At 42.8% G+C, this 10,495-nt stretch overlaps 1 protein-coding gene across 1 annotated transcript; it reads left to right on the top strand.

Annotated features, from left to right (window-relative positions):
• Positions 1-3,707: 3,707 nt before the first annotated feature.
• LOC147869000 (uncharacterized protein At2g27730, mitochondrial-like) lies at positions 3,708-9,825 on the top strand. The gene is made up of 3 exons (XM_087325656.1): positions 3,708-3,886; positions 9,259-9,294; positions 9,371-9,825. The coding sequence occupies exons 1-3, from the start codon at positions 3,758-3,760 to the stop codon at positions 9,557-9,559; spliced, it is 354 nt and encodes a 117-aa protein (XP_087181782.1). The 5' UTR covers positions 3,708-3,757; the 3' UTR covers positions 9,560-9,825.
• Positions 9,826-10,495: the final 670 nt, after the last annotated feature.

Below are 10,495 nucleotides of genomic sequence, written 5' to 3'. Positions count from 1 at the left end.
GGTTCAGCTCCCTCTCTTCGGTAATGAGCATTATCTCTTCTTCACTTGCCGCGAGTGCCGTCGTTCCTTTCCGGTCCTGCCCTCGCCGATCTGGACCTCTCCGGTCCGCGGCTCCCCGGTATGCACCGTTTCGCTCCGGTGACTTCTTCGAATTGGTACCGTCGGTTCCGTTGTCTTTCCGGAAATGCCGACAGTTCTTCTGGAAGTGCCCCGGCTTCCCACAGTAGAAGCATGTAGGTCTCCCCCTCGACTGCGACCGTGTCCCCGACTTCTCCCGTCTTTGCGGACTCCGGTTCCGTTGTCTTCCCCGTTCCGATTCGGTAAGCAGCGCCTTCGAGTCGGAGGCCGGTTCTTTATCTCTCCGACGCGCTTCTTCATTTAGAATACTTGTCTTTACCGTTAGTAAAGACAAGTTCTCTTCCTTACAGGAGGTGCTGAGTGTAACTACCAAGTTATCCCAGCTCTCCGGGAGGGTACACATCAGCATGATGGCTTGCATCGCGTCATCCAACGGGAACTTGATCGCCGCAAGCTGGTTCACGAATCCCATGAACGTGCTGACGTGTTCGACCATGCTCTCGCCGTCCCGGTACTTAAGATTCACTATCTTCCTCATCAGGGAGGTCCGGGTCAGGGCATTCTTCCTCTCATACAGTCCGGACAGCTTCTGCCACATCTCATAGGCGTTCGTATCGTTCGCCACATGTTGCAGGACACTTACATCGACATATTGCCGGATCGTCGCTACGGCTTTCCGGTTCAGGAGCTTCCACTCCGACTCTATTACTCCCTTGGGTATCCCGGCATTGTCGATCGGTTCGTACAGGTCTCGGACGATGAGAAGGTCTTCCATCTTTATCTTCCAGTCGGCGTAGTTCTGTGAGTTCAACACCATCATGCCCGGAGGCCCACTACCGCCGCCTTCCATTTTCTGTGTTACCGTCGCTCTGATACCACTTGTTAGACAAAATGCTCGGCCACAACCGAGGAATAGGATCAACTCACAGAAAACAGGAAATACACAAAATGCACGAAGACAATAGAGAGAAAAGTACACAGGATGTTTTACATGGAAAACCCTAAATGGGAAAAACCACGGGAGTCCTCGAACTCCAACTATCACTATGCGTAGGGAATGTACAATGGCGAGCTGCAAGGCGACGACCTTGAGCTCGCTGTCCTCGCCACAGGCGGCGGTATTACACAGAGGCGTCGACCTCTTCCTTTCTCTCTCTCTCTCTCACTCTCTCTCTCTCGGCTGCTCTCACTTCGCTCCCTCTAAGTGGAAAATAGAAAAATGAGCAACAACAACTAAACTGTTTGCCCTAAGTCATATTTATACACATATGACTTTCGGGCTATTTACAAATATAGCCTCAAGGGCCCTTGGCAAACATATTCGCAAATATGTCCCCGCATCCGGATCTCTCTCCGGGTACATTCGTCATCCGGCTCCGTAGCCGGGGTCTTCATCATCCGTATCCGTAACCGGTTGCTCTTCATCCGGCTTCATGCCGGGTACTCTTCATCATCCAGTTCCGTAATCGCAACCGGGCTTGCCGTCATTCATCTCCGGACATCCCATCCGGAGGGACCGAAATCCCAACAGATATCTCTTCCATTGAACCGACCCATTGTGCTGACCACCGTCTCTATGGCCCGGTCTAGGCCGGTGATGCCTTCTTGGGCATTTACCAAGCGGTCCACCGCAGCCGCCATCACTTCAACGAGTTCTCCTCCTCGCATCTTGGTTCTCCCTTCCCGCCCTTTCACGTCGGGTTCACCAATTCATGTCGCGAAGTTTCACGCACGTGTGTTACTTGGGCGAGACCACGGGGATCTTGGACTAGGGAGTACTCAAGGGATAAAGAAGACCTGAGGTTTGCTTTACAACAATACTACTTCTTGACCCCTTCCCGAGCAGGGTCTCGTTGCCCTTTGTTTTGTGAGGTCGGTGGCTCTCATTGATCACAACTCGTCGACCTTCCGAGATCACCGCGCGAGCCAAGTGACCAAACGGGTATAAGCAAGATGAGCACGCAACATGAACGCACAAGGGGACGATAACACAAACACGAATGTCCGTACGTCTTTATGAGGAGGAGAGGTGCATGGGCACACCCAAAACGCCCCCTTGTCACAAGACATCGAACGTACGAGGAAGACACAAAACACATGCACAAATGCTCGTACGCCTTTATGAGGAGGAGAGGTGCATGGGCACGCCCGAAACGCCCCCTCGTCACGAGACGACCGAACGTACAAGGAAGACACAAACACACGCACAAAATGCTCGTACACCTTTATGAGGAGGAGAGGTGCATGGGCGAGCCCGAAATGGTCCCCCGTCACAAGACGGCCGAACGTACACGAAAAACACAAACACACGCACAAATGCTCGTACGTCTTTATGAGGAGGAGAGGTGCATGGGCACGCCCGAAACGCTCCCTCGTCACAAGACGGCCAAACGTACAAGGAAGACACGAATAAAGAAAGAAGGAGAGAAAGAAACACGAATGATATCGACCAAAGAGATAAATATGTGTTCGATTCCAACGCACGAGGACCTTTTATAAAATAAGGTTTTGTTTACAATGGCAACTTATAGTTAACCACAAGCTCAATCAAAACATAAATATTAAATGCCCTTAGAGACAAAAGCAAATCTGAACACGGCGAAGATGAACACACGAGCACCACCAAAATGCCAATCCCAACGAACCACGACCACCCGAATGGCTCCCAACGACGAACGGGGCGGAGCAACGTCAAACCAACAAAGCTTGGGCTCACGAGCACTTCAAGTGCCGATGCGAAGAACACAAGCACGTGGCAATGGGGGGATAAAGGGGTATGAGATAAAGAGCTTCGAAGGAAAATTGGCGATAGTCTCCTCCTCCCTAAAACGTCCTCCCGAATGAGCCCCCCTCGACCTCCTTTTATAGGAAAAAGGGGAAGGGGGGTCGCCAATTTTGTCTTTAATGAAAAAGGAATAAAATTCCTTAAATCATGCTACACTGTAAGATTAGATTTGAACCGTGCACCTTTAGCTAGTAGTCAATGTGACTATCCACTATCCTACTAACTCTCTCTTATATTAATTCTATCTCTATAAATTCATAGCCTGTCTCCCCTCTGCCTTTTATCTCTCCTCTCTCTTACTTTTTGCATGAGCTTCTATACCTCTTTTCCACCCTTTCTTTTCCTTTTTGCTTTGCATATGCACAATTAATCACCTTTATGTGCACACTCATTGCACATGCACATTTTGACCCCCCTTTCGCCGATTTTTCCCACTCTCAAGCACGCCACATTACGACACCGTGCCATACAAACACTTGGGATTTCAACAACTACTGAAGCTTGCTTCCTCCTATGGTCAACAAGTTTGCACCACAATATAGCATGGGGATTCTTACGAACCACCCAACCTTACTTCGCAGAGCCAATTGGATCGAGTTTTGTAGTATGGGGACTTCTGGGAATCACCACCATACAATAAAGTTTACGCCACATCGGGGTGGATAACTTAACTTGACAACCACCCAGTGTGCGCCACGGAGACCGGAGACCAACGAGATTGCGACACATCAACATGGGAAATGTGTCCGGCCAAAACACGGACATACTGCAATGTGAAACCAGCAATAAATATTCTCTGTCCACTAGAACCTTTGGCAGTAGCGCTCTTTCTTCGGTTCAGTTCGTGTCGACCTTCTTCTTCTTCTTCCTTCTGTGCTGCTGTCAGAGGTAGCCATGGCGTTGCGAGGTTTTGTGAAGCGATGGGATTCCATACGTGCCCCTTCTTTCTCGACGAGATTTCTCAGCAGTGACGGGAAAGTCCTCACCGATGAAGAACGTGCCGCCGAAACCATGTATATTAAGGTATATTAAGATGTGATATGCGACCTAGATATGCATTGTGCAGTATGCAATACGGTACGTGGAATGTTACATGTCAATGGGATAGGACAGGATGTGATGTAAAGCATGTTCATTTAGCTCTTCTTTTTACCATCACGATTTTGCTTGTCTCATTGTTATGTGTCTGCCAATGCTCGAAGAAAACTTCGGTTAAGATTCCAATTGCACATCTCTTAATACATACATGCTCATTATACATCTCCCATGCATGCCATAAAGCATTTAATTTTAAGGCCGTCTGAAAATTTTAGTTCCACATTACTGAATGCGCATGTAATGGTTATAGTTCTCCATGCATGCCATTATGTTTTGGTGCAGTTAATACTTTCTTTCTCCTGCTTTGAAGCTAATATACCAATTAGTTGGAAAGAAAATGTGTCATGAACCTAAAGCTACCGAAGGTCAAAAGCCTAGGGATTGTGCAGTTTGAACATGTACCCCTCCCAAATCACCTAAGGAGGTGTCGAGTAGCACAGCCAGTTTTGGACGTGATATCTTTTTCCGTATCAAGTGTTTTTTGAAGGGATTCATATTCTTGGAACATATGTATATCTGGTATTTTTAGGGGATAATATTCCTAGAAAAATGACATTCAGAAATTAGTTATGTAAAGGCTCTGCAGCTAAGAGAAAGGTTTTTTTCGTTATGGAATGTCAACGTAGATAGATGAATTAGCCTATTTGCATGGGATAAGAAAAGACCCTTCCATTTGTTATGAATAGAACTGCCCATGTTTTATCCTCTGCAGGGATAAAATTCTGAGAAATAACTCGCTTGTAAATTGTGTCTCGGAAAGGTTTTGTTGCTAAGAGAAAGAATTTTTTCATAATGGCATTTACATGTATAGATAACTTAGCCTATTTACATGGGATAAGACAATGTCATTCCATTAGTTATGAATAAAACTGCCCAAGCTTTACATCCTTCGTGGAGTCTTAATGTACAAATGCTAAGAGTAGCATTAAGGTGTGTAATGAAATGAGAACCAGGAAAAAAGATCCTAAGTATCTCTAGTTGTTCCAAGCAAAAGAAGCAAAATCAGAGGAATAATTTTAATGATGACAAATTGAGTTTATCTTACTTGATTGCCGACTTTTCCTGGCCTTCCAATGGCAGTTTGTGAGGCAAGCCATGTAGACATCTGTGCTTTTAGCTGACAAAAGAGTTCCACATTCCATGGGGTCCAAGATTTATTGCTTGTGTCGATATCTCCAACCATGGTTGGACTGGGTGAGGTGATCCTGGACCTATTGTAGTTGGCAGTTGTCTGAACTTTGCTCAATCACCAAGAGAACAGGCACGCCCAGATTCAATCACTCCTGCAACGGGGACCATGCCCACTATTCTTCTGAACCTTTGTTCCAGACAAGAGGTTGTCTGTAATGTGGTTGCTAGATCAAGCCCATTGGAGTTGGGTTATGATGTCTATGTAGAGGAGGTTGTCTATATGATTTGTTTTGGCTTGCTGGTCGGAAAATTTTCAAATTGGTATAACTTTGTGTATTTATTGCCCATGGAAAGTATGGAAGGCCAGTTTCGTCCGAAAGGACATTACAATACAGTCATGAAACATATTAAATGCTATTTAGCGGTCCTGTTTGTTTGACATCTACGATTGATTTGCCTGGAATGAATTCAACCTTTTTAGTTCTTCATTCAACAGTCTTTCAGAATTCTCTTCAGGTGGAAGGGATGTGGTTTCCTGGGAGGTAGGTTAATATTAAGTGGAGCAATAACGGAAGTTCATTGAACTTACACGCAGTGAATGAATCCATTTAGCTGCTAGAATCTATCCAATCACATCTTACTGCCCCCATGAGCCTTGGCTCGTGGAGATCCGTAACACTACTTCAAACATGCTCATGCAAGTTAGGTGTTGACGGGTAACATCATGGCATCATCACTCAAGTATGAAGATATGCAACCTATGGAATGAAACCTAGTGGATGATGAATATCACCTCTCGCATGCTCAATGTTAGATATAGCCATTGATCATACCCAAGTTCTCAGTTTATCCCTACATGTATTCCTAGAGTGCACATTCTGTGATAGCACCCAAATGTGTAGTATCTATTGTGCAACCTGACCATATGAGTCGATGAGTTGTCGATGTGGGAAACTGAGATGAGTAGGACAGAATGTATTTAGGAAAGCGGGAAGCAGGGTTATGGGATTGACTAGTCAGTTCGACTAGAAGAATATTCTCCATGGTTGGCTAATATGTACTTAGTCTTGAAGTATGTGCCATTGACTTTAAGCTAAGCACTATCTAGCATGAGCTTGTATTAAATGACAAGCCAGCTGTCAGAAAAAGAATACCTCCACTACTATCAATTGACTTTCCCATTTAATGTGAAGAATAAGACCAAAAACAAAATATAAATATCCACCCTCTTTTATCTTACACAACTGATGTGATTATTATTTGCGTCAACTAACTTTGTGGCCTGCTAGTCCAGGTCCCATCTAAGCTCTTAGGTGTGAGTGCACAGGAGGACTACCATTGTAAGCTACTTTCATATGTATATAAGTCGTATTGCCACATATATACATCTCTGTGAGTGTAACTCTATATGCCTATCTAGTCGATTCTCAACATTTCTAACATGGTATCAGAGCTGAGACAGTGGTTTAGATTAAGATTATATGGATAGTTTTGTTAGCGCCACAGTGTTGTAGAGAGAGAGAGAGAGTATCAATGGCCTTGTCCACGAATGTTGCAGTGCTCCACTGCACATTTGCCTTCCTACAATGTTTGACGGAAAGCTAGATGGCACCATCTACACTCTATGGAAGTTCATTGGATTCCTATGAGTTGTTGGAGACAATCATGGGACCCATGGGAGGAGACACTAAGCCCATGATACCCTCGAACCACACAATCCCTCCAAATGCTGACCTACTTCAAGCCTGAAAGAGGAGTACTGATGCGCTATGTACCAGTCACTGGTTTATCTGATTCCATACTAACATTAGTGCAAGGTATGACCAAGGCACATGAAGCTTGAAGCATACTGGCCAGCCAGTATGAAACTAGAAACTATACAAGGATACAAAACCTCGAAAATCAACTTGCTGCAGAGTAGCTCATTAATGGAGATAAAGTGGAACCCTTTGTAAAAAGGATTAAGGATCTTCAATGTCAGCTGGCTGCCGTTGGTGTAGCTGTCTCTCCAGAGGATATGGCTCATCATTGCGTTTGAGTAATTCCCTCTAGGTATGATGGCATTGTGACAACATTAAACACTTAGGTTTGACCCACTCCTTTGAAATTTGACAAACTGAGTGCTATATTCCTTGAAGAGGAGCTTCATCTGAAGACGAGAAGGAAGGGAAGATTTGACATTTGTTGCTGAGAATAAGGGTAAAGGGACACCCAATTTGAACAATGTGAAGAGGATACCGAAGAAGAAGAAGTTTAGTGGAACATGCTTCTACTGTGACAACAAGGGTCACACTATCAAGGATTGTTGGAAGAAGATGGTAGGTGAGAAGAACGGATCCGATAAGACTTCTTGGAGAAAGCCCGAGTCAGCCAACAATTATATGAATGAGCTTGAGTTGCAGATCACGACTGAAGAATTGTGCTCTTCAATCGACACTCAAATCATTAACAACTCGTGGATTCTCGATATTGGAGCATCCCGACATATGACCAACAATCTTGACTGGTACAACTCTTGGACATCTCTTCAAGAGCCCGTGAATGTTGTGGTCAAGAACAATGCTCGATGTCTAGCAAGAGAACAGGGAGCTGTCTCCCTCAAAACAACAACTGGTGAGAGAAAGCATATCTCTGAAGTGTTGTATGTGCCGGATTTGAAGAATCTACTATCTGTTTCTGCATTGATTGATAACAGCCTTGATGTTCGATTCAAGAAGTCGGGTGCAGAGATAATAGATTCTCTTGCAAGGTCGTAGTAAGGCGCAACAATCCCTATGAGCTGAATGCGCTTACAATTGCTACCGTCCAGTGTACCAACACGAAGCAGTAGCGTGAGAGATTTGGGCATCTAAGTGTTTCTGTATTGAAGGAGATGAAGAAATTGAATATGATAGTTGGGTTGCAAACCCTATCTGACTTAAGTCATATGGGTGATGGGAAAGCAATAAAGATCAACCACTCCAAAAGAGAGTCGAAATCAGACAAAGTCTCCTCTAGAGCTGATACATGTCGACCTCTCTGGAAAAATGGCTGACTCTACTATAGGCTAGTAGTCAACAACTTTAGTTGAAAGATGTGGGTTTAGTTCCTTCAGAAGAACTGTGAAGCTTTTAGCAACTTCAAAAGATGGCGTAAGTTTGTTGAGCGGGAATCTGGAAAGTTGGGAAAGTTGGTGAAGAATTATTCTCTGATCAGGGTGGATAATTCTTATAGGTAGAATTCTGTGAGTACTGCAATGAGAATAGCATTAAGCACCAACTCACAACCGCTTACACCCCAGAACAGAATGGCATTGTCAAACGTTGAAACCAGACTGTCGTTGAGATGGCTACCATCTATAAGATGTGAGTGCACGGGAGGACTGCCATTGTGAGCTACTCTCATATTTAATAGAAATTTTGTATTGCCACATATATACATCTCTGTGATTGTAACTCTATATGCCTATCCACTTGATTCTCAATATTTCTAACCCTCAACATGTAAGGTAATTCGTGATAAGTATGATGACTTATTAGGTAGGCATGATCATTTAAGCATCATAATCAAATCTCCTCAAGAAATGTGAGCACATACATCTGTGTATTATTCTCACATAGAGAGTATTTATTATAGAGTAGTTCCCCCCATATTAGAAAGGATTCACAAAGATGATAGGTTTATTTGGTTCCATAGGTCAAATCTAGGCTTCTTGTGGATCATAAAAAATCTATTCTATATCATCCATGGAACCAAATATTGCTACCATCTGAAAATATTTGCATTTTTCCCTGGACAGAATTGTCTAGATAACCCCCCCTGGAATCAATGTTTACTACGATAGGAAAAGTTAATAAGTGTTTGCTAGGTTTTACATTCTACAACATTCTTAATGTTTGCTAGAAAACTTAAATTTGGTGGAGTCACAACAAATCGTCGCAGTCAAACAGAGGGACACCATTCTGCATAGAGTTGAGATTATCTTTGAGTGTCTAGACTATCTTTGAATAGAAGTTTGCTACCGTAGACATACCTCAATAAATTTTTTTCTTGAGGAGTTCAAAAGTTTCGTACATTTTAGACATACCTCAATAAATTTTAAAGAAATTTATCACCGAATTTACTTAAAATGTTAGCACAAACACATTTATTTTAGACTAACTAGTTCATCATATTTCATTTGGCAGAAAATGGAGAAAGAGAAGCTTGAAAAAGCAAAGAAGGTATCCTTTTTATTACCAATTTCGTCTAGATATCAATCAAAGTATTGTGTTCTAAAATATTTACAATGAATGACAGGGAGCCAAACATGAGGAACCAATTGTGGGTAGTTCTACATCAGGATCAGGCTCTTATTCAATTCCAGAATCAGCATCAGATTCCTCCAAGAATTTCGCTGTCCTGGCAGGTGTAACTGCGCTTGTTGCAGGTGGTTGGTTATGGATTCAACCTGGCTCAACAATCGAGGAGAAAAAGAAAATTCCTTGAGTCCTTGTTAAGGAGAGAACCTCATGAGTGGTCATTTACACTGTATAGAGTGTGTGAGAAAAAGTAATAAACCTTAATTGCTAGTCAAGGAGAGAAACTTGAATGTAAGTGGCCATTTGCCCTATGTTAAGTTTGAGCTTCTGAACTTGGTTAAGAGTTTGTTGTGTAGATTGTACATATTCATGTTTAGCTGAGACTCTACCATAACTGTAAACATCAAATGGCTTGGATGAAAGAAGTAGATGGGATGTTTATCCAGTTGTGAATGGACTTGCAAAATAATGATATCTTCTGGCTGGTAGAAACATAATTTTCTTTATGGCATGGAATCATTTAATGAATTTCATGGTTCCAGAATCAACTGTGAAACACCTATGCAAAACCCACTTCTTTGGCTATGGATATGGATAATAGAATAAAATGTAGTTCAAATCTCTCAAAGGTCCTACCCATGGGGAATATTCTACGTTAAGGCATAGTGAATATCAAAGCTTATATTAGAAATTCTCAAATGCATTGACAATTAGGATTTAGGAAACAATACAATGTAAATGTATATATTAGTCCAACTTGGTTTTCATATGTGGATTCATTGAGTATGATTATTTGATGGGTAAATCTAGGTTATGAGCTACCTTGTCTATCTTCTTTGTAATCCATGAACCACAATATCTCAGTGATAGTTTAGGCAACTTAGTAACAAAACCAATAAGATTAATCAACAAATACCCATTGGTTCTCTTATCTCAAAGGATCAAGGAGGATGTTTCTTGTTGGTGAAAATGTCGCATTATCCATAGTGGATAAGATATTTCTCTTAATCATATTGAACATGTCTCAAATATCCTTCAGATATTGGAAACCCTTGGATCACCACTACTCAAGTGTATAAGCTAAAAGAACCCCATAATGCAATTCAAACAACAGAAGATTAAC

Source organism: Azolla caroliniana, unplaced genomic scaffold (genome assembly GCF_043228905.1).
Source record: "Azolla caroliniana isolate FFs.n. ecotype wild unplaced genomic scaffold, voAzoCaro1.0.p SCAF_1, whole genome shotgun sequence".
Taxonomy (NCBI): Eukaryota; Viridiplantae; Streptophyta; class Polypodiopsida; order Salviniales; family Salviniaceae; genus Azolla; species Azolla caroliniana.
Note: the sequence above shows the minus strand (reverse complement) of the source record. Positions and strands in the feature narration are given on the sequence as shown.